General features: G+C 46.4%; 2 protein-coding genes across 4 annotated transcripts in view; both read left to right on the forward strand.

Annotated features, from left to right (window-relative positions):
- The first annotated feature begins 592 nt into the window (after positions 1 to 592).
- LOC133372402 (activated RNA polymerase II transcriptional coactivator p15-like) lies at positions 593 to 5,997 on the forward strand. Its single transcript, XM_061600952.1, has 5 exons — positions 593 to 681; positions 2,450 to 2,525; positions 4,531 to 4,647; positions 5,192 to 5,300; positions 5,849 to 5,997. Exons 2-5 carry the CDS (start codon positions 2,451 to 2,453, stop codon positions 5,926 to 5,928), a joined length of 381 nt encoding a protein of 126 aa, XP_061456936.1. The 5' UTR covers positions 593 to 681; position 2,450; the 3' UTR covers positions 5,929 to 5,997.
- A 2,393-nt stretch (positions 5,998 to 8,390) lies between these two features.
- The window catches only part of CELF5 (CUGBP Elav-like family member 5), a 39,677-nt gene continuing 24,195 nt past the window's right edge, over positions 8,391 to 23,872 (forward strand). For all 3 annotated transcript variants that reach the window (XM_061600650.1, XM_061600647.1, XM_061600651.1), the window contains exons 1-2: positions 8,391 to 8,581; positions 15,653 to 15,735. The gene's annotated coding sequence lies outside the window, so the exon portion shown is untranslated. The remainder of the gene's footprint in view (positions 8,582 to 15,652; positions 15,736 to 23,872) is intronic.

Here is a 23,872-nt window from a genome sequence, read left to right on the forward strand (position 1 = left end):
CTGGCATCCAGCCTGTAGCACTCATTGCAACATGAAAATGCTTGCTGCAACAATATGTATGGACATAACATACACATAAACATAGATTGTTTAGATCAGGGATTACCAAACTGGTCTGCAGACCAGTTTCACTTTCATAGTAAGCAGCCCGTAAATGTTGCAGTTAGAAACAGCAGAATGTCTTCAACTGTAACTGTGTTTTAAAACGTCTTTAAACTGTAACAGTTTTAGAGTGTTTTCAAACTTTTTAGAATGCTTTTGTTTTTGTTGCTGATAAATTGTTTTGGTATGTTTGCCACACTGGGCACTTTCAGGGTGGAGTATAAATAATAATAATAATAATAATAATAATAGTGGAGATTAGGAGTGAAGGACTATACTCTGCGCAATCAGCACACTTGCTTTTGCATGCCCTGAGACCAGATGCTAGCGCACCAAGCAGACCCAGGCAGGTTGATATGAAGGAAGAGAAGATCTAGGTGCCAAGCCAGTTTGGAGCTTTAAAGGCTGGCACCTTTAAATGATCTGGCTGGGACTCACAGGTCTGATCACCTGAGAGAAATCTCCCTGCAGGGTGGCGATTGGTGGAGAGTTAGGAGGATTCAGGAAGGGTGGGGTGAGTTTGAGAAATATAAGAGGGCGAAGGAAGGAAGCAGGTGGTTGTTGCTGTGATACTCTCAGGTAGGGTTTCTGAGTGATGTTTTGGGGTGGGGTTGTGTCATACCTTTCTCTGTTTTGTGTTGTTTCTGGAGCAAGCTTCAAAGATCTGCTTTTTAAAAAATAAGCTGTAAGAATCCATAATGGCAATGAAAGCTATTGTTAAAATGATCAGGCTTCCAAATGGCTAGTAAGAAAATGGGCTGAAGAGTCCAGCCAACTTCTACACAGAGTAAGGTAAAGGTGTCCCCGCACTTGTAGTGCGAGTCGTTTCTGACTCTTAGGGTGACATCTTGCGACTTTTACTAGGCAGACTGTATATATGGGGTGGGATTGCCAGTTCCTTCCCCAGCCTTCCTTTTTTACCCCCCAGCGTATGCCGGGTACTCATTTTACCGACCACAGATGGATGGAAGGCACAGTGGACCTTGACCCCTTTTACCAGAGATTCGACTTCCTCCTTCCGTTGGAATCGAACTCCGGCCGTGAGCAGAGCTTCAGCTGCGTTACCGCCGCTTACCACTCTGCGCCATGGAGGGTCAACTTCTACACAGAGTAGACCTGCTGAAATTAATGCACCTGAGTTAGCTATACCCAGTAACTTCAGTGGACTGTATTCTACTAAATCCTACTCAGAGCAGGCCTGTTGGAATTAATGGGCTGAAGTTAGTCAGTGGGCCTGCTCTGAGTAGGGTTAACATTGAATACCACCCTTTGGGTCTACTATGAACAGTAGTGTAGTGGCAAATTCAGAAGTGCAGGGTACCTTCATGTTAGGCACAGCTATGCCCCCTCCCCCATTCTTTTGCTTCTGGGTTGAGAATGAAGTCCTTGTTAATGTCTTCTCCCACATCACCAGGCGTCTGTAGCAGCCAATAAGCATGAAAGAGTCTTCTCAGTGGCTGGCTCCCCTCCTTTCCCTCTGACTGGCTCCAATCAGTAGGAAAGGACAAGGAAGCATGCGAGAAGACTCTTCTCAGTGGCTAACACACTCCCCTTTCATGCTGATTCTCATAGGACACTGGAGACATTGGGACCCTGCTGCCAAAAAAGTAAGGGTCCTAAGACCTCCTGAGAGCCTGGATGACTATACCCCTGAAAGTTTCACTCATGTTGGGTGCGACACAAAGGGTGGGTGGGCGATAATCTGTTATCTGGAACTGGGGGTGGAGAGGGCTGTATTTTCCTTTCAACCCAGGGATGGTGAATCTCAGGCCCAGAAGCCAAATGCAGCCTTCCAGGGCATGCACTCTCTCTGGCCCTTGGCACCCTGCTACACCTTCCCACGTTCCTAACCCTGGAATGTATGGTTATAGTCTCTGGGCCTGTGTGGAGTGCTGTTTTTATCTTGAGTAACTCCAGGCTCTCCATTGATACACTTTGTGGGTGGAGGTAAGGATTCCTCTAGGTCAGAGGACGGAACTTGCCTTCAGCAGGAATCGCAAAAGCTGCCGCAGTTGGATTTTTGCCTGCCCACGTGGGTGCTGATGGCAGGGGTGAAACGGCAAGGCAGGTCCAAGTGAGGTGATAGGTCTCTGACAGCTGCAAGGCCTGTGGATGTCAAATGCTGTCAGCTTTCAGTGCTGTGTGAGCCGCCACCCTGCCATTGGCTAAGCTGCTGTGACATCACAGAGGGATCGGGGAAGCAGAAATAGCTGTATTGGAGAAAGGTGTATAAAATGCCAAAAAGGGCAAGGGAGCTAGAATGTCAAAAACCTGGAATATTCTCGATTTACTGCGTAGCCCATTTCCCTCTCCGCTTGTAGAGAATTTTTTTTTACCTGTTCTTCAGGATGCCAAAAGCAAAGGGTCGTGTAGAAATGACCTCTACAGATAGCGGATCTGAGGAGGAGGCTGAGAATGACAGGGTGAGTCACAACAAATGCCTCTTATCTGCCAAACAGAGAGAACGATATTGGTCTGCCTTGCAAGGGTGTCGCAAGGATGGCTGTTAATGCATGTAGGTAGGCTCCTAAAGAGTAAATAGCTCCTAAGGACAGCACCAAGACAAGCTTCAAGGAGCATGTAAATCAAAGCTGGGGAACCTTTTTTAGCCGAAGGGCTGCATTTCCTTCTAAACAACCTTCTGAGGGCTGCTTGCTGGCGACAAACAGGGCTGGAGGCAAAAGCGGGTGAAGCAGCGAATATAAATGTTACCCTTACCTCACTAAATGTGCGCTAAAACTTTTCCCTGCTTATACATTTTGGAGTAAAAGGTTTGCCAGAACCATCCTCCCTAACAAGGGCCTTTTTGAGGGTGGGGGAATTATGCTGGAGCATTTGATCAGATGAGACCCCAGCTCAAGTCCAGAGATGAGGTCCCTGTTTTGTTCTGCTGTTGGTTTGACCTTTTTTTTAGAGGGTTTTTCAGTGATTGAATAACCAGCGGAGGCTGGCCCACTTGGAGCGAATGGAACACTGCCCCACCAACCTCACTCTGCCGTCAGCCTGCCCTCACTTGCCCTGCCTCCTTTCTCGTAGCCCGTCCAGGGGGCGGCCCTGCCCATCTCCTTCCCCCTCCTTCTTCTCGGTTTTGCCCCTTGCAGAACTCATCAGCAGGCACATAACCCAGAATGCACTAGCTCTGCCTCTTAATGGCTCTAGCTTCTTCTGCCATTCGCCCTCCCTGGGCCCCAGTTGCCACTGCAAATAACTACAAGCAACACCCTATTGACTCGCTTAATTTTGTGTCCCTTTTTCAGATGTTTTTAAAGCTTTTTTCCCCTAAAGGTGTTTTGTTTTAATATGTCTTTTAAATTATTTTGCTTTTTCTTACATTGGGATGAAGAAATGAGCTGTTTTTGTTTGGTCTACTATGTTTAAAAATAAGTTTGTTTTTTTTAACTTTATTATTATTTTTTTGAAGCCTAGGGGATATTTTGTTTAGTCTGCTTGTATTTCTTTTACTTAATTTTATATGCAGTTTTTATACCATATCTTGATACTAAAGAGGATGTTTTGTTCAGGTAATTGTATTTTAGCGATGGTGGGTTTTTTTTGTGTCTGCTCTTTTCAGATGTTTTGACATGTACACCACTTAGAGTTTTATTTAAATGTACAAGCGGTATACAAATGGTCTAAATAAATAAAGATATTTTGTATTTTAATATATTTTAAAGACTTTAGTTTCTAAGATGTTTTGGAATGTTTTCGGTGTTTTTATTTGCCACCCTGGGTGAGATATAAATCTCATAATAAACAAGCAAATAATAGAAATGGAAATGGGCTGCCTTCAAGTCAATCCCGACTTATGGCTACCCTATGAATAGGGTTTTCATGGTAAGTGGTATTCAGAGGTGGAGGGGACCAGTAATCGAAAGGGATTTTATTGACTGGGTGGGGTGGGTGGAATCAGAAATTTGGTTCTCCTCATTTAGCAATTTGCAAAAAAAAAAAATTTAAACCCTCATGAAAACTCATCAGCATTTTAGTGTGGCTTTCTGCTAATCAATGCATTTTTGTTTGCAGTCTTGACAAGTGAACACATTTTTTGCAAGCAATTTCCCCTAACATGCTGCGTTTGTGATGCTGTTTTTCACTAGCGAGTGCATTCTATATATGCACGCTTCACACTAGTGCAGTATGTGCATTTTATTTATTTATTTTTATTTATTTATTTAATTACATTTCTAGACCGCCCTATAGCAGAAAGCTCTCAGGGCGGTGTACAACACGACTCGGCTGGAGAACTGCGCCGCAAAATTCAGAGAAGAGTGAATTTTCAAGGATGGCTGCATTTCAGTTGACATCTTGATTTGGACAGTGCGGATTTGAGAGATTTGGCTTTAAACACGAACCGAATCGCATTTTTCCTGCTTCTATGCAGCTCTTTCCTAGTGAGTGAGACAGTTTTTTCCCCCTCCTTATATACAGAAGAAGAAGCTGGTACATTCGAACCCAGCAAAGAGAGCGAAAATGGAGCCCAAGTTGCAATCAAGACCAGCAGCTAAGAATCCTAACCCGGAGAGCCCAGAGGAAGGCATGTTTCAGGTATTTCTATGTGAAGCAAGGCCAGATGTAAAACGGCAGAGATCCTAAAGCAAGAAAATGCTATGAGTGTTTTGCATACTGCAAAGGTGGGTGGGTGTTAATATAGCATTGCCCACTCCCCGCAACAGCAAGTTCAGGTGCCGAGTGCCAACAAATTGAACTTGGGGAGGATTCAGTTGCATTCAGATTTGGGAATACCGGGGATTAAACCGGGGGCCTTCTGCATGCCAAGCAGGTGCTCTACCTGCTTCCTCTGAAAATAAAGTAAGATTCTAGTCCTCATTGTTCTGACTGAAAGGTTGATTGAGTCAGGCCGATAGTCCATGTAGCTCAGTATTGCCTACACGGACTGGTAGCAGCTCTCCAGGGTTTCAGACAAGGATCTTTCCCAGCGCTACTTGGAGATGCCACTGGGGATTGAACTTGGGGCATTCTGCATGCCAAGCAAGTACTCTGTCACTGAGCTATGGCGACATGTCACTGAAGGACAGTGTATTTTTTGTGTATTTTTTTAACCCTTGTCTCTTTCTCCCTCTCTCTCTAGATAGGAAAGCTGCGTTATGTCCATGTGTCCCTTTTTAAGGGGAAGGTCCTGGTAGATCTCCGAGAATTCTTTATCGATAAGGCTGGTGATATGAAACCTGGGAGGAAAGGTAAAAGGGGTCATGGCCACTAGATGGTGCCAGGGTGCCATGAGTCAATGTGCCCCCACAAAAAACTCTTCTAAAATCCTTTGCCTGTCCTTTAAGCCTTAAAAATAAGGCCCCCAAATGTTACTAGTCCACAATTCCTTTTAGTCCCCAACCTGCTTAAATGTATATAAGCCATTTGAAGCTTTAAAAAGGAATTAAGACAATCTCTGTGGTTGCCTGGAGGAAATTCTTAACTCGCCCTTGGTGAGTCTCTCCAACAAACTTAATACAGGCATACCCCGCTTTAACATACGCAATGGGACCGGAGCGTGTATGTAAAGTGAAAATGTACTTAAAGTGAAGCAATTATCTATGCATGTACTGCACTGCAATCGCCACTAGATGGCAGCGGCGTCATGCCATTAAGTGTCCCTAATTGCGAAGCGCGTACATTAAAGTGGGGTATGGTGGCCTATGGAGCATGTCCATTATAGTGAGGCGGCGTTAAGTGAAGCGACGTTAAGCGGGGTGTGCCTGTAATCAAAAAAAAATTTCTCCCCTGTATCCAGGGATTTCCCTCTCTGCTGAACAATGGATCAACTTGAAGGAAATTATTCCGGAAATTGATGCAGCCGTCAAGAAATTCTAAGATAACAACCTACTTAAAAACACGTTAAAGAGATTTGTGTGGTTTTTTTGGGGGGGGAGGGGGGGACAATACTTTGTTGTTATGTTAGGTAATAAATGTAAATGCTTCTGGGTTTGTTTGTTTTTTGTGGTTTTTGAAAACAAATTCCAGAAAATAGCTGTGATGGGACTGTTTAAAAGATGCAAATGGACGTTGGCCAAATTGTGTCTTGGAACCAATATTAATGGCCTAGTATTAACTTCACCACTTCTACCCCACCCTTTTTATAGGGAGCCTGTGCCCCCCCTCCCATGTTGTGGGATGCAAACTCCCAGCAGCCAGCATGTCCAATGGTCAGGCATGATGGGAGTTGTAGTCCAGCAAGGCCACTGATTTCCCTGTCTCTGCTATAAAGAACTGGATGGTTGTAAGCATCTCTTTCAGTCCTAGGCTTTGTTCCACAGCCTGTTCTGTGTCTGCTTGCCTTTCTACCCAAGGGGTAAGAACATCAGAAGAGCCTGCTGCATCAGGCAAATGGCCCATCGAGTTCATCATCACAGGGCCCAGCCGGAAACCCCACAAGGGGAAGCCTGCAAGGAGGACCAGAGTGCAAGAGCACTCCCCTCACTTGTGGTTCCCAGCAGCGTGCATTCAGAGGCACACTACCATTTTGGCTAGTAGCCATCGATAGCCTTCTCCTCTGCCCTGAATTTGTCTTTGTTCTTACGTGCCTTCAAGGCGATTACGACTTATGGTGACCCCATGAATCAGCGACCTCCAATAGCATTGGTTATAAACCACCCTGTTCAGTCAGTTCTTGTAAGTTCAGGTCTGTGGCTTCCTTGATGGAGTCAATCCATCTCTTGCTTGGCCTTCCTCTTTTTCTCCTCCCTTCTGTTTTTACCAGCATTATTGTCTTTTCTTTTGTCTGTCCTGAATTTTCTGACGTCTGGCTGCACTGGATATCCACTTGCTGTGCACCTTGCATAATTTAACACACTTCTGTCATGCCACCTCTTGCTCTCCTTTTCTCTAAACGTAGAAAGCTCCAAATGCTGCAACCTTTCCTCAGAGGGAAGTTGCTCCATCCCCTTGATCATCTTGGTTGCCCTTTTCTGAACCTTTTCCAGAGCCGCAATATCCTTTTTGAAGTGAGGCGGCCAGAACATTACGCAGTTTTCCGAGTGCGGTTGCACCATCAGCGGTATTGTGGCAAATTCAGAAGGGCAGGGAGGGTCTCTTCATGTTACTCATAGCCATGCCCCTCCCCCTTTTTTGCAGTGGGGTTGAGAATGAGATCCTTGTTCATGCCTTCTCCTACAATAGACACCCCTAGAAGCCAAAAATATGAAAGAGGAGTGTGGCTGGCTCTCTTCCTTTCACTCTGATTGACTCCAATCAGCAGGAAAGGTCAACGAAGCATGTTAGAAGACTCTTCTGAGTGGCTAACACACTTCCCTTTCATGCTGATTGGCTCACAGGATTCTGGAGACATTGTGACCCTGCTCCTAAAAATGTGAATGGTCTAAGACCCTCTGATAGCCTGGACGACTACAGCCCTAAGCACCATAGATTTAGACAATGGCATGATTATATTGGCAGGTGGGTGGGAAGACAAACACTCGCACATTTCAACTCCTGATCCATGCTATGACTTGGGATGACCCTGCCTCTTCCTTGCTTTGTTGCGGGGAGGGAGCCTGCAAAATATTTCATAATTTAGTTATTGAATTTCTCTCCTGCCCTTCCTCCTCAAAGGAACCCAGGGGGAGCCAAACGGCAAAAAATATTAAACCGGTACAATTTGGAATGAAATAAGATGACCTATTTAAAAAGGTTTAAAACACATGCACACAATTTTTCAACTAGAACCTCCCCCAGTAGCAGCAGTATATCTTGGCACCCGATACTGAGACCAAACGAGAGCTCTGGAGGGTCTTTGCGGGCTTCCCGGAGCTGGCTTCTTGAGGGACAGGCCGTAGCTCATTGGTAGAGCATGGTCCCAGGTCCAGTCCCCAAAGGCATCTCCAGGTGCGGCTAGGAGAAACTCCCTCCCTGAAACCCTGGAGAGCTGCTGGCAGTCAGTGTGGACACTATTGAGCTAGAGGGACCAATGGTCTGACTTAACCCTAAGGCAGCTTCTGTGAGGGGCAGGCTGCTGATTTGAGGGGATCCTTGGTTTGCTTCTGCAAGGCTCTCCTTAACATTCCAAAACTTTCTCTCTGCTGCGCCAACCCCTTTCCCTGTTCACTGGGTTAATAATATGCCTCCACATCCTCAGGCGGAAGCCCGTATCTCAGCGGCAGAGCATCTGCCTGGCATGCAGAAGGCTCCGGGTTCAATCCTTCCGCTTCCAACAAGCCTTTTAAGTAGAGACCTGATCCTGGTCTGTGTCTGTGTCGGAATTGCTCTTAAAGATGTTTTTAAAGCCTTTTTTAATGTTTTAATATAGTTTGTCTGTTTTTTTATGATATTTTAGAGTGTTTTTAGTGTCTTTGCTAGCTGCCCTGAGCTCCTTCTGGGAAGAAGGGCAGGATATAAATGTATTAATCATTAATCTTTAATTTTTAAATTATTATCCTCCCCCACAGCATCTCCAGGGAGGGAACCCTGGACCGCCATTGCCAATCAGTGCAGACACTATTGAGCTAGATGGACCCAACGGTCTGACTCGGTAAGAAATAGCTTGCTGTGTAGTTTGGGACATGCCCCCCCTCTTCTCCTCCCCTCCCTACCTCCAAGCTCCAGTCCTGCCTATCCCCCTCCCCCCCAACCATCCCCACTCCTTTTACTCTCAATCTTGCTCCCCAACCCCCCTGCAGTTCCCAGCCATGGCCAGGCAGTGTCGCTGCCGAGCAGCCACCTTTTTCTGGTCCTGATGCTGCGCGGTGGCCAGGAGCATCCTTTCTTCCTGCATCCTCCCCGCAGCATCCTCCCCTGCGCAGCCCGTGCTGGGGGCTCGGGGGATGGCCAGACTGCCGGCGAGCGAGCCCAGGCGGCCTGCGCAGACCCAGCAGCCGCCCCGTGCCTCCCCTATGAGCTGCGGCGGCGGCGGAGGTGGCGGCGTCTCTGACTCCGAGGGCCTGAAGGACTTGGATGCTATCAAGCTCTTTGTGGGTCAGATCCCCCGGAACCTGGAGGAGAAGGACCTGAAGCCTCTCTTTGAGCAGTTTGGGCAGATCTACGAGCTGACAGTGCTCAAGGACCGGTACACCGGCATGCACAAGGGTTAGGGTCCTTTTATTTGTCTTCCTCCCCGCCACCCTTTGCTCTCTCTGCCGCCTCGTGTTCACCGCTCGTGCGCCTCTTGCTCCCTTTCCCCGCCTCGTCTCGCCATCCTTCTGAGTCTTTTCTTCCCTGTTTTTCCTGCACCCCCCTTTCCCCATCATTTCTACCTTCCCTATTATTTTTAATCCATCCTTCTTTCTTCCTGCGTTATTTTCCACCCTCCTTTTGTCCATTCCCCACCCTTTAAAAAAAAACTTCACTCTGTTTTTGGGGAGGGGGAGAAGGGGGACTTTTTACTCCTCCCCCCCTCATCTTTCCACATCCAGCTTATTTCTCCCCCCCCCCATTTTTGCTGCTCTTTATTAGAATTTCTCCTAATCAACACATTTATATATATATTATACATATATATAATTTCTGTATCAATATATTTTTTATGTCATCTTCTTTTTCAGCCTTTATGGTTTATGTCATTTGCTTTTTTAAACCCTTAATACATTTATGCTTTATGTCATCGCCTTTTTAACCCCTCGCTATATTTATGTTTCATTTCATCAGGTCTTTTTAACCCCTCGAGATATGTCACCCTCCCTCTCTTAGCTCCTCACACCCAGCCTATTTCCTCCCCCCCCATTTTTTTTCTGCTGTTTAACCCATCAATATATTTATGTTTTATGTCATCTGCTCTTTCACTTCTCAACACATTTGTCTTTTATTTCACTTGCTCAATATATTTATTTCATTGCATTGGCTCAATTAACCTTTCATATCTTTGTTATGTTTCATCTGCTCTGTAGCCCCTTGTGTGCGCTCTCTTGCCATTCTGCCCTATGAACCCCTCTGCCCCTTCCATCCTTGCAATGTGCTTTGCCTCTTCCTCTCTCCTCCCTCTGCCCACAGCCCCTTCCCTTAACCCATCACCAGGTCAGGCTTGAAGGGCTTCTGACCCTTCTCCCAGGCCCACAAACCCCAGCATCAGGACCAGCCCAGTGCTGCCATTCTAGCTAGGGGTGGGCAGGAAATTAAGATTCAGTTCACATTTAAAGCCGAATTTCTCTAATCTGCACTATCTGAAACAACACGAGACCCAGAACACAGCCCTCCTTCGAAATTCGCACTTTGTGGTGCGATTCCCCAACTCAGCAACGTTTGCAAAAATGCAGCTACTAGAGGAAAGCAAAATGTAATATATCTGTGAAAACAACTTGCAAAAAATGTATTACGTTAAGGAGAAACTTCTTGCAAAAAAAAAGCGTATGTTTGTCGAAACTGCAGACAAAAAAATGGGTTTAGTAGGAGAAATTTTCACTTAAAATGCTGGAGAATTCTCATGAGGATTTTAAAAAAAACCAAAAACACAAATCACTGCAGAAACATGGGGAACCAAATTTAAGTTTTGACAAAGGAGAGCTGGAGAGAACTGAAATTGACAGATCCTTCCATCCCTATGCCTAACCTGGGCATCTGAGAGGATTTGAAGTGGTGTGAGCCAAACCTTTCTGCTTGCGTGTCCCACCTCCTTGTAGGTTAAACTGGGGGTGGGGAGAGACTTTCACTTGGGGACCTTTGAGCCAATATTCATTCCATTTTCTCTTCCCATTCCCTCCCTTTTCCTCTTTTTCCAACCCCCCCTGGTCATAATCTCATCCTTCCCCTCTGCCACCCTGCTCTTACAGCCTTCTCACATCCTTTATTATGTGTTTAAGGCCTGCAGAGATCCTTTCCCCTGTCTCTTTCCTTCCCACTCTTAATTTTTTATTTTTTAAAAAAAAGCTTTTGACAGGGAAACAGTGCCCCCCCAGCTTTAAATCCATTTGAGTGCAATTGCATTTCCTTTCCTCCAGTTTCCTAGATTAGATCTAAAAGCTGCATGCAATTGCTCCGGGGGGGGGGGTTCACTTCCAGAGAGAGAGGTCTTGGGTGCATCTTGCAAGGGGCAACAGGCGCACTGCCTGTTTAACATTCCATGCAATGCTGAGATATATCTCTGTGCAGTCTTTGACTGTGTGATATATATGTGAACAGAACTTGTGCTTTTTTAAAAAAAATACAGATCTCCATGGTACGGGGATTAAATGAGGCTTCCTGTTGACGATACAGTCACAGGCCTATGGCTGCTGTGTGACTGTACAAAAGCAGCAACATTTTGTTGCACACTTCCCCTCGTTCCTTCTCACAGCATTCACCGGTGGTTGAGAGCCTGTTGGTCTGGGGTCTGGCCAAGATGGTGAACCGGTAGCTCTCCATGTGTAGCTGAGTAGCAACATTTTGTGGCCAGTCTCCCTCGTAGCAATTACCAGTGGTTGAGGGCCAGTCAGTCTGCTGTGCTTTAGAGGGGACCCAGACAAACTAGATCGGGTTCAGAGGAGGGCATGAAGATGGTCAAGAGGTATTGAGGGGGGAAGTTCTACAAGGAAAGGATGAAAGAACGGGTCAGTGGGTTGAAACTAGGTTTTGGCACTTGGAGAGCTCCTTGAAAGTTCAGACTAAAATCCGGAGCGGATTCCACTGCCCCGCTGACATGGAGCCACTGCTGCTTGGATTGCAAGAACTGTTTGACAATGGAACCAGTGACCTCTGGGGTGGGAGAGGGTCTCCCTCACTGGAGGTCTTTGAGCGGAGGCTGTGGACAGCCACCTGTTTGGCATGCTGAAGCTCTGGATTTTTTTAAATTTTAATTTAATGTTTTGCATCGAGCAGGCTAAATGCCTAACAGGACCCCCTTCCAGCTGGATGGTTCTGGGACCTCACTGGGGACCCTAAGATTGATCCTGTTGAAAAAGAAAGGGGGAAATTCTTTTCCTTCCCCCCAAATAAGGGATGTGGTGCCTGCAGCAGTTCAGATGTTCTTGGGCACCATTGTCCCTGACCATTGGCCACGCTGCCTAAGGCTGATGTAAGACGGAGCCCCGTAACTTCTGGGCGGTTCAGTGGTTGGTTCCACACCCCTGCCATGTATTTGCTGCCTGAATCTGCTTCTGGCTTCAACTTTGAGACAGAAATGGGGGAACCTGTGGCTCTCCAGATGTAAATGCGTGCCTAAAGAGGAATGTATTTGAGCAGCTAGCATACAAAGGTGCATCACGTGGCGAGAGATTGATTGCAAAAATGTGCATGTTTGTCAAAAACTGCATTGAATGGGGGAAATCTGCACCGAAATGTTGAAGAATTTCCATGAGGGTTTCTAGAGGGGGGGGGATCGCAAACTGCAGAAATGTGCAGAAGTGAATTTCAGTCTGGTGGTGGGGAAAGAGTGACGGAGAGGGCTAAAATGGACAGAATCGTTTCCATCCCTCTCTCTGACCATTGGTCATACTGGCTGCTGGATGGAAGGAAGGTGGGGTCCAAAGACATCTGGAGGGCTGCAGATGCTCCCCTCCCGCACCCGCACCCTTGCTCTATTCTATGCAAGGCTCTCCTAGGCTGCCCACCCAGGGTGAGGTTGGCAGAATAGCCTGGATTTACACACGTACACACGTCCATTCGTTGTTTCTCCTTCTGCTTTCTGTCTAGGGGTTGTTTGAAGCCTCTGTCTCTCTCTCCTGTTCCAGCTGGTGAGTGGGCTGCAGGCACCCCAGATGGTGCCAATCACAGGGAACCAGGGAAGTGTGTGTGTTTGTGTGAGAAGAAAACCTATTTCAGGGATCATGTCCGCAAATTTTTCTTGTTCAGAAAATGCTGATCTTTTTGGGGGGGAGGACATGTGAGGAAAATGAATACCTGAATGATTGTCTAACCCCTTATATACCCAGTCGGTCACTGCGCTCTGCAGGCAAGGGCCTCCTGCAGATATCATCTTATCAGGAGGTCTGTTCCACACAACATAGGAAGCAGATCTTATTGTGGTGGCACCGACCTTTTGGAATTAAGCAGAGACCTCATCCCAGCCTGCATCTGTGCTAGAAGTGCATTTTAAGATGTTTTCAAATATTTTAAAAAAGATGTTTATAAGATGTTTTGTTTTAAGGTGTTTTCAAAGATGTTTTGATGCTTTTTGAAGTCTTTTGCTTTTAAGATGTTTCGGAGTGATTTCATTGTTTTTGTTTGCAACCCTGGGCTCCTTCTGGGAGGAAGGGCGGGATAGGAATGTAATGATAAATAAACAAAGAGGAATTAGAGGTGTGGATTATCATCATCATTATGTTATCTGAGGAGGGGAAGAGGCTGTAGCCCAGCAGCAGATAACCTGCCTTGCATGCAGAAGGTCCCAACTTCAATCCCCAGTGACATCTCCAGGTTGGGCTGGGAGAGACTCCCTACGTGAAACCCTGGAGAGCTGCTGCCGGTCAGTGCAGACAATACTGAGCTAGATGGACCAATGGTCTGACTCAGTATAAGGCAGCTTCCCAGATGGAAAAACTATATAACTGCTCTGGCACTCAGGTCCTGCTGGAGGGCTTCTCATTTGGGCATCTGGGTTGTGTGAACAGGATGCTGGCTTAGATGGAGCAAGCAGGCTCTCCTGATGTTCTAACAGGCTAGAAATTCGATGGAATAAAATGCTGTGTTCGATACTTGGCAAAGATCCTCCCTGCCTGGGGTCTCATTTCCCCGTCTTGAGGATCCACTCGCCTTCCAGATAGGGCCCTCTCTGTCTCGTCCTTTCCTTCGTCCTGGGGAAGAAGTGGCTGATTCTCCACGCATGCAGAGATATGTTCTGTAGATTACACACACACACACACACACACGAGCCTTTGACAGAACGCTAAAAATAACCCCAGGAGTGAGGTGGTGTATGTTGATTCTCTCTCCACGCCCCATGTGGTTGCAAACGCAAACAAATAGCACTTACGGCGAAAGAAAACAAACGATCAGCTGGTTTGCTCGATGCGCAGTGGCTCAGGGGACCTATCAATTAGAATTAAAAATTGAGACCACAGTGCCGTTGGCGCCCCGGTGGTACAAAAGGTTAAACGGTTGGTCTGTGCGGAAGGCGGTGTGAGCCAGCCTGAGCGGGCCTGCTGCTGCTGTTGGCAAAGCCCGAGCTGAAGTGCGGCGTTAGCTGGGCGAGGGGAGAATAGAGCCTCCCTGTTCAGCAGTGTATCTCTGATCTACCAGACAGTGGAGGCAAATAACAAGGAACCGCATATTTTTCTCTCCCCCTTTTATGTTGCTGTTTGCTTTTTTCTGTCTCTTTGGACGTCTTTGCCTTTTGAGAGAAGAGGTTGGATTAGATTGGTGGCTTCCCAGCTATTTGGACCACGTGGAAACTGGTGATAGCCTTGGAGGGCCACTTAATGATTTACTCTGCCTGTTGCAGGCACTGTAATACACAGTGCTAGATGCTGTATGTTTTTTAATTGCGCTTTTCTTGCTCTTTTCATCGTGTTATGTGCCTTCAAGTCGATTCTGATTTATGGAGACCCTAGTGGGGGTTTTGTGGTAAGAGGTATTCAGAGGTGGTTTACCACTGCCTTCCTCTGAGTCTGGATGCATCTTAGTCTGGTGTCTCAGCTTTGACCAGTCTGCCTTGGGTGCCCCTGCGAGGAGTCTAGCCTCTTGCTCGAGACTCCTGGCGGCATTGCTCTCAGTTTCGTCGACACTCTCAATCCCCCCTCACCACATTAAGGTGTGCGTCCTGGAGGGGGTTTCATTTCTTACATTGTATTTTATGGTACTACAATTTGTGTTCCATAGAATTCAAGTTACAATGAAGTGCAATATAAGAAATAAAAGCTCTGAGATTGCAGTTAAAAAGCACCATGAATATTGCATGATGCCGCAGTCCACGCAAATGAAGCTTGTAGACCCCTGGTGGTCCACGGGCCACAGTGTGGGAACCCCTGGATTGGATCAGAGAGGTTATAGAAGGGATCTTTGGAGCCCATCTAGCCAGTCCCGGTCCCCTGCTCAACACAGGAATCAGGCTCCTGCAGCGTCCCTGATTGATGCCTCCCTGCGTAGCCTCTGCTTAAATATCTCCGTTGGGGAGAACCCAACCTTGAGGAAGTTTTCCCTAATGTTCATCCAAAATCCTCTTCTCTGCCATTCCCAATAGTAATAATAATAATAATAATGAAGCCACTGACCTTCAAGGTGCTCAAGGGGGTTTGCATGCATGGTTTATCCTCTTCCTCAGAGCAACAACCCTGTGAGGTAGGTTTGGCTGAGAGCCAGTGGGCGGATCTGCACCATACATGTGAAGTACCTCCAGCCACATGTAAAGCCCATGGCTTGCCCCACAGAATCATGGGAAATGTTGTTTGCCAAGGGTGCAGGGAATTTGTCGCTCTCTGAATGGGAAGCCACCGTTCCCAGGATTCTTTGGAGGAGGTCCATTGCGTTGGATGTGCTTTAATGGTATGGTGGGGATCTGCCCAGTGACGGGCCCTCGGTCGCCCAGTAAGCTTTGTGACCTGAGTGGGGATTTGAGCCCTGGTTTCCCAAGTCCCAGTCTGACACTGGCTGCCATTCTGTGTATTCATGCATTTGTGTGTGCGTCATTCGGGGCACACATAACTTCTTTGCATATATTCTGCGCACGCATCTGATTTTGTGCGTTCTGTCTCCATTTCAGGGTGTGCTTTCCTAACCTACTGCGCCCGAGATTCTGCCATCAAAGCTCAGACAGCACTGCATGAACAGAAGACTCTCCCTGGGGTAAGTCTTTCGGCAGCTTGGCGTCACCTTGGGCCAGATCCAAGGGCTCTTTTCCACTCGCAGGAGGGATTTTTCTCCTTCTCAGAGGCATTTTTCTCTTGCGGAAGGGCCTTTTGCACCTTGGACGGAGGTGCTGGGCGAGAAAGAGTGAGGCCCAGTGTGGGATGCTCTTCCACTTTAAGGTGTGAATTCTTAAGGCGGGGTGGGGGCAAGATCTCTAGTCCTCCAACCAGATACTGTTGCAGTCAAACTCCCGTAATCCCTAATCATTGGCTATGCAGGCAGGAACTGATAAGGAGTTGGAGTGTAAGAGCACCAAACAGCCACAAATTCTACGCCCCTGGTCTTAAACGTGCCTGTAGAGCAGCATTACTGGGCAACAAATGGGACCCACGACAAAATGTTGCAGCATGGAGGGCCCCCGTTCAGGGCTCTAGCCCACCAGCCGTGCCCTTTTCCAGGATACGCCATTCCGTTCTCCCTCTCCCTTGCTTTCCCAACAGACATTGATTACCACTTTATGACTCGCTCAGTAGGGACGGAAAGTTCTGTGCAATTTGGTTCTCAACATTTCTGTGGCCATTTCCGGTTTTAAACCCTCCTGAAAATTCTCCAGCATTTTAGCATGAATTTCTCCTGATAAACACATCATTGTACGCAGTTTTGACTGACGGACACAATTTTTTTTTTTGTAAGCCGTTTCTCCTAACAGAATGTGTTTTTGTATGATCTTTTCACTAATATATTTACTTATATTCACACTTGCCTATAAGACATGTAGTTTCGTAAACACTGTTTGATTGGAGATCCACATCACCACATTTTTAGATGTGCAAATTCCGAAGGATGGCTATTTTTCTGTCCTCATGTTGTTTTTGAAAGTGTGAATTTGATAGGTTCGGTTTTAAATGCGAATTGAATCGAACTTCTTCCTAATCTCTATATGTATGTATGGATGGATTTAACATGCCCTGGTGATATCCAGATTAGGGTTGCTTTCAGATGGCCTGTTTACTGATCATTCATGATGATTTGTTTGCTGGGAGACTAGACGCTGTTGCATCCAGCAAGGTTTATTCCACCGTTTCCTTACTGCAGAAAGTCTGGTTTTTATTTGCATGTTGGGGAAGTTCTTTGTTGCACAAGAGCTCTTAATCAGTATCAGTTGCACAGTCTGAATTGACTGCTACGTGATTTAATCCCACCCAAAAATAGTGACCGTCTCGAAGCAGCCTGGACTACTGTGCAGGAATGCCTCTAAGGGTGGCTCAGAAGTTTGAACTGGTGCAGAATATGGCTGCCTGGATGTTTGTTATTTTCACAAATATGTTCATTTCTTTGCACACGGCCCCCTAATATATGCATTTTTGTAAACACTGCTTGGTTGGAAAACTGCATCACAACATTCAAATAAGCGCATATCCCAAAAGATGGCTGCATTTCGATTCTCATCTTGCTTCACAAAATGTGAGCTTTGAGACATTTGGCTTTAAATACGAATGTGAATCCAGTTTTTCTTCCATCCCTAGTGGGACAACCTAATCATTGGGAGTTGGCAAAAATGTGCAGTTGGAAAACTGATGATGTGTTGTTTGAAAAATGAGGAGGGAATCAGACATGTTTGGTGTATGAGTTTATGAAGCATGTAAGTGACAGGGACACAAATACGTAAGGATAGAATGCACTCTGTTTCCGTACTTAAAACAAACTGCCTAAATCGAATACAAAACATCTCCTTTTTGGCCAGAACCTCTTCTTCTGCATCTTCGTCTTCAGGCCGGCAATACTTTGTCGCATCCTTGCAAAAACTCTTAAAGAACTCCGATTTGCACCTGTCAGTTACTGAACTAAAGCAGATACATAAATGAATCTTCGCTTGTATGATACTGCGACTGAATGTAAAGCAAGGAGCAAAGCACACTCTGTCTGGCTCCACCCGCAATGTGAGGTGGCAGATGGGAAATGTGCACTTGGAAGATCTGCTTTTTTTAAAAAAAAAACACCGCTTGCAGTTAGTGTGAAGATGAAGGTGCTACAATGACAGGGAAGTTCAGACCCAAAAGCAAAATGCGGCCCTCCTGGCCTCTCCGGCCCTCAGAACACCTTTCACTGGCCCTGCTTACAGCCTCTTTGCATGTGTTTGCCTGGCTTTGTTTTTTGGCTGTGTGCTTGAACTTTGATCACGCCTTTCGCTGTCCTGGATGGAGGACAGAGAAGAGAGAGAGTGTGTGTGTACATAGAAACTAGCCTATTGTGCAAAGGTAGAATGTACATTCATTGCTCCACCCTCTTTTGCCTCTGGCCCTGCTCACCGCTGGCCTGTGGCCCTCAGGAGGTCGCCCAGATGGGAATGCGGCCCTTGGACTGATCCCTTCTCGCTGCTGTTCTTATTTTTCTCAAAAACATGCTGGAGGATATTCTTTTCTCGGAACACAATGAAGAATTGGAAATTTACATTCCTGAATTTCTATTCCGCTGCGGTTAAACTTCATTACTCAACCGATTAATTAATTAATTGAAATCTGCATTGGGGTGGAGGAGGTGGGGATTGCAAAACTGGCATGTAACTCTGCAAAAGGCTCAACAATACATCTCTCTGCCCGCTTCTCTCCCTTCATTTGCCCTTTTCTACAGCAATTTTGCGTGATTTGCAACAGCTTCAGCGCAAATGGGAAGTGGCATGCACAGCAACGCACTCTGAAATATTGAAAAACGGCCTGCTTCCCACCCCCACCCACAAACCCGCCTCCCTCCACTCTTGAATTTCACTTAGAGAGACGTTTTAACTTATCCTGTGCATGATTATGGCAGGTTGTTAATAACCATCTTTAACAATTGCTTATCAAAGGCAGAAGGTGCTGAGAGATGTCATTGCTACAGCTCTGCTAGAGATAAATGCAGTAAGAGGAGAGTTATGTGGAGGTTGGGAACTCTCCCAGCTGGCATACACACTAACCTTGACTTTTTGCTATTTATCTCTCATATACCATCCCTATTTTGCCTTAAAAAAAAAAAAAACGCTAATATTGTGCATTGATAAAGTTGACAGATTTGTAGTTCAACCATCCTTTCCTTCCACCCGGAAAGTTGCACTGTTCGTTAATATTCTATTGCTGGCTCGCCTTCCTCCTTAGCAGTCGAAAGGTTAACTTTGACACCGTGGAGCTCAGCTAACGAGATGAGAGGGGGGCAGGGATCTGAAACAGCAAGTGGGTTTCATAACCCCATTCCCTGGGGCTTTAAAAGTTTAATCTGTGCATGCACATGAGTAAGCGATCATCTTTTCTCCAGCACACACACACACATACACAAATGTTGAAGTTCCCTGGAGCAATCTACCATTTACGCAGTTTGAATTGCAGAATGCTGATTTGCATAATTAATTTGCTTTTTCTTTGCCATTCCCTCTCTTGCTCTAAAGAGACTGTGGCAGTGCACAATGCTCCCACCCCTTTCCCATTTTATCTTCTCAACAACCTTGTGAGGTAGGTTGGGCTCAGCGAGAGTGATTGACCCAAAGGGCACCCGGGGATGTCTGTGGCAGAGCGGGAGATTTGCACTGTGGCTTCCCACTCAGTCTGAGCACCTGCTTTGCATGAGGAAGGTCCCAGGTTTAGTCCTTGGCATCTCTACGTAGGGCTGGGAATGTCCCCTGCCTGAAATCCCAGATTGCTACCTGCCAGTCAGTGTAGACAGCACTGAGCTAGATGGATCAAGGGTCCATCTATAAGACAGCTTCCTACATTCCTAATAAACTGGAGGGGTTCTTGTAGGTCATCCAATCTAACCCCTTGCCTTGGTTCCTACATTCCTAATAAACGGGAGGGGTTCTTGTAGGTCATCCAATCTAACCCCTTGCCTTGGTTCCTACATTCCTAATAAACTGGAGGGGTTCTTGTAGGTCATCCAATCTAACCCCTTGCCTTGGTTCCTACATTCCTAATAAACTGGAGGGGTTCTTGTAGGTCATCCAATCTAACCCCTTGCCTTGGTTCTTACATTCCTAATAAACTGGAGGGGTTCTTGTAGGTCATCCAATCTAACCCTTGTTTGATGTAGGAGATCCAGAGATAGAACATCCACAAAAGATCGATGTTCCGTTTCTGTTTGAGGTTCCCCCTTCCCCCTTATAGGCCATTGATTCCACTGTCAAACTGTTCTTACTGTCAAGACTTTTCTTTCTCCTAAGGCTTGAGTGAAATCTACCCTCCATTGGCTTAAGCCTGTTAGATCTAGCCCTTTCCGCCTCTGGGGCAGCAGATGACAAGGCTTTGCCTACTTCTCTGGGACAACCCATCAGGGTTTTGAAGGGTGCTATCTTGTCCACTGTGGTATCATGTACATTGGTTGTGATTTTAATTTCTGTGCATATGTTTTTATATTGAGTGTATTATATATTTTTACTGTACGTCGCCCAGAGTGGCGGGCAACCTGCCAGATGGATGTCTAATAAATCCAATAAATAAATAAATAAATAAGAGGGTAGTCCCCCCCCCTCTAGTAAGAGGCTCCATGTCAGTGGGGCAGTGGAATCTGCACTGTGGTTTAGTCTGAATTTTCAAGAGATGTACAAGGTGCTGAATCAGCACTTTGGACAGCCCCCTTGAAAGTTCAGACTAAAATCTGGAGCGGATTCCACTGCCCCACTGACATGGAGCAGGTTCAGCCCCTTGGACAGCCCCTTGAAAGCTCAGACTAAAATCTGGAGCGGATTCCACTGCCCCACTGACATGGAGCAGGTTCAGCACCTTGGACAGCCCCCTTGAAAGTTCAGACTAAAACTTGGAGTGGATTCTATTGCCCACTGACATGGAGCCACCAGCCATCCGAGCTGTTATGTATTTAATCAAAGGGAATGTATGGTGACTACGGATGGACAAATTTGTCTGTCATCGCTATTTTGGTTTTTCAGTCTTAAAATTCAGTTCTTCGCATTTCCACATCAGTTTGCTTTAAAATAAATAAATAAAAGGGTGGTACTCAGTCCTCATCCTGCTCAGAGAAGACCCATTGAAATTAAGAGAAATGACTGACCGGGGTGTAGCCGTCCAGGGTCTCAGGGGGTCTTAGACCCCTTAGTTTTTTGACAGCAGGGTCCCAGCAGGGTCCCTATGTCACTAGCATCCTACAAGCCAATCAGCATGAAAGAAGAGTGCTTAGCCACTGAGAAGAGTCTTCTAACATGGTTCCTTGTCCTTTTCTGCTGATTGGAGCCAATCGGAGTGAAAGGAGGTAAGTCAGCTACCGAGAAGACTCTTCTCAGTAGCTAATACTCTTCCATTTCATGCTTACTGGCTCCTGAAGCATTTGTTGTTTGGGGGAAGAAGATCTCATTCTCAACTCAGCACCCTGCAGTTCTAAATTTGCCACTACACTACTGTAACTGACTGAAGTCCATTCCCTTCAGCGGCTCTGCTCTGAGTAGGCCCAAAAGCTATCATGGAAATTCATCAGCTGTTTAGTGTGAATTTCTCTGAATTATACACATTTGGGTTACCTGTTTCCCCTCATAGAATGAGTATGTGTACATTCTTGTTGCTGATATGGTTTCAGTATGTTTACAGGGGGGCCTCTACCCCTGTGATTACAATTTGTTTGAACTCTTTTAAATACTGAATTTTAAACTGTTGCAACCCACCCTGGGATCTGTTGGTGAAGGGCTGGTAATAAATTATTATCATAATCATAATCATCAAATAATTGGGTGTTAGAACACACTGAACCAGAACTGTCACTAGAAGCTAATATGATGAAACTGAGGTTATCATACTTTGGACACATCATGAGAAGACATGACTCACTAGAAAAGACCATAATGCTGGGAAAAACAGAAGGGAGTACAAAAAGAAGAAGACCAAACAAGAGATGGATTGACTCCACAAAGGAAGCCACAGACCTGAACTTACAAGATCTGAACAGGGTGGTTCATGATAGATGCTCGTGGAGGTCGCTGATTCATAGGGTCGCCATAAGTCAAAATCGGCTTGAAGGCACAAAACAACAACAAATTATTATTATTATTAATAATGATGATGATGATAATAATAATAATAATAATTGCACACTTTATCCTGGTACATGCAAATTGTGCTGTGGCAATTCAGAGATCTGCAGTTTTCGAAGGATGGCTGCATTTTGGGGAGTGCCACTTAGGTAAGGTTGCCCAAATTGGGGGAATAGGTTGAACCAAATTGATCTCCCATTGTGACATAGATGTGTTCCCAGGAGGGCCTAACATTGTACGTTAGCTGTGCAGGGGAGCGCAGACCCTAGTTCTTTCGGACGCCTGGCTGGGATGCAACACCCAGGTCCCCGTCGAGACAGGGGAGCTGGCGAAGAAGACCCCCACCAGTGGCACTTAATTACAGTCATTTGGTGATGATTGTGGGTCTCTCTGCTAATTGAATGTTCTTTTGTTGTCAAGGAATGGGAGGCTGGTGCTTTAGCGGGAGCGAGAAGGGCCCTTTCCACCCTGCCCTCCTTGGCAGTACGTGGGCCTTAATTAACTCCACAGTTCCCATGGCAACATCTCCGGGCTGCCGTTTGATTCTTCTCTCAAGCCGGAGCTGGCAAAGCTTCGCTTCTGGAACTCCGCAAACGTACAGGGCAAAGGGGGGGGGCAGGAGAGAGAGTGAGATTCACTCGACTGTGCGATGTAGGGCGCATGTGTTTGCAAGGGCCTTTTTGGAACACAGAGGATGAACACAGAACGTCCCTGTTCACTTGCACTCAGTACCCGCCTTGCCCAAAGTCAGCACCATAGAGCAGGGGTGGTGGCTTGCTTTCTTTGTGGAGGACTGTGCGTGCTGTCATAGTGCTGGCGTGTGCACGTAAGGAAGCACTTGAGGGGGCTGGCTGTGTTTTGTGGTTGTAGAGCACATCTGTGTAGATGTGTGCTGTTCTAGTGCTGGTTTTTGGATTAAGGCGGGACACGAGTGGTTGAAGTTTGCAGTGTAAATGCATGCAGTCATAGTGCTGGTTTCTGCATTAAGGCAGGGCATCAGGTGATGGCTGTTTTACCATTGGAGTGTACACACATTTTCTGCCATAGCTGGTTGGTGCACAAAGACGGGCTGCGTTTTGCAAGTGTAATATGCATACCTGTGATGTCATAGTCCTGGAGTGTGTATTTAAGAAGGCATTTTTGGGAGGCAGACTGCATTTTGTGGTTGTAGAGTGTGCGTGTGTGTGTGTGTGTGTGTGTGTGTGCAGCACATGAGCGGCTTTGTATTGTGTATATGCTGTCATACACACAGGATGGTGACTGCATTTTGTAGCTGCAGATCATCTGTATGCTCTGTCATAGTGCTGGCTTGCGCATTAAAGCAACGCATGGGCTGACAGCTCCACTTTGAAGTATAGCGTGTGTGCACATGCTGTGGTGGTGCTATTTTGTGTGCTAAGGGAACATGGTTTGCAGTTGCAGCATGTATGAAGTTGCTGTGATAGTACTGGTTGTGCTCAAAGGAAGCACATGGGGGGTCTGTGCTTTATAGCGTAGGGCCCACGCATGTGCCACAGTAGCGCATGAAGGTAACACAAACCGGGCTATCAGGCAGGGGGTTGCCAACCCTGCTTTGATATGGATATCATTGCAGAGGATCCCTAGTCAAGCCTTACCAACCGCTCAATCCTAACAATATCCACTCAGAAGTAAGTCCTATTGTGTTCTATGGGGCTTAGTCCCTTAGTAAGTGTGTTTAGAATTGCAGCCTTCAGGGGCATCCATCTTTACTCCTGAGTGCTCCCATCTAACATCTCCACAACACTAGGCTCCTTTTGTTCTACAATGGCTTTCTGGTGACCGGCTTGGCCTGAGGGCACTTAAATCCTTCTTGCCAGAAGCAAGTAGGCTGGATTAAATGTTCCGTACCCAGGCTCCCTACGCAGGTGAGAAAGCATGATCCCGTCATTTCAGCTGGACCTGGAAGCACCCTCATTTGGCTAAGATTTCTGTCTTAATTTCCAGTAAGAGAAATGTTTTTGTTTGAGTGGTATGCTCCAAGCAGCTGCGGTTGATGTTTCATGTATCATGCTTAATGACATCACTAGGGCACGCCCCCATGACATCACTAGAGCCCACCCCTGAAATCTCAGGGTTTGGGATGCTTCTGACCTGGCAACCCTGTTTCACACT

Source organism: Rhineura floridana, chromosome 18 (genome assembly GCF_030035675.1).
Source record: "Rhineura floridana isolate rRhiFlo1 chromosome 18, rRhiFlo1.hap2, whole genome shotgun sequence".
NCBI classification, from domain to species: Eukaryota; Metazoa; Chordata; class Lepidosauria; order Squamata; family Rhineuridae; genus Rhineura; species Rhineura floridana.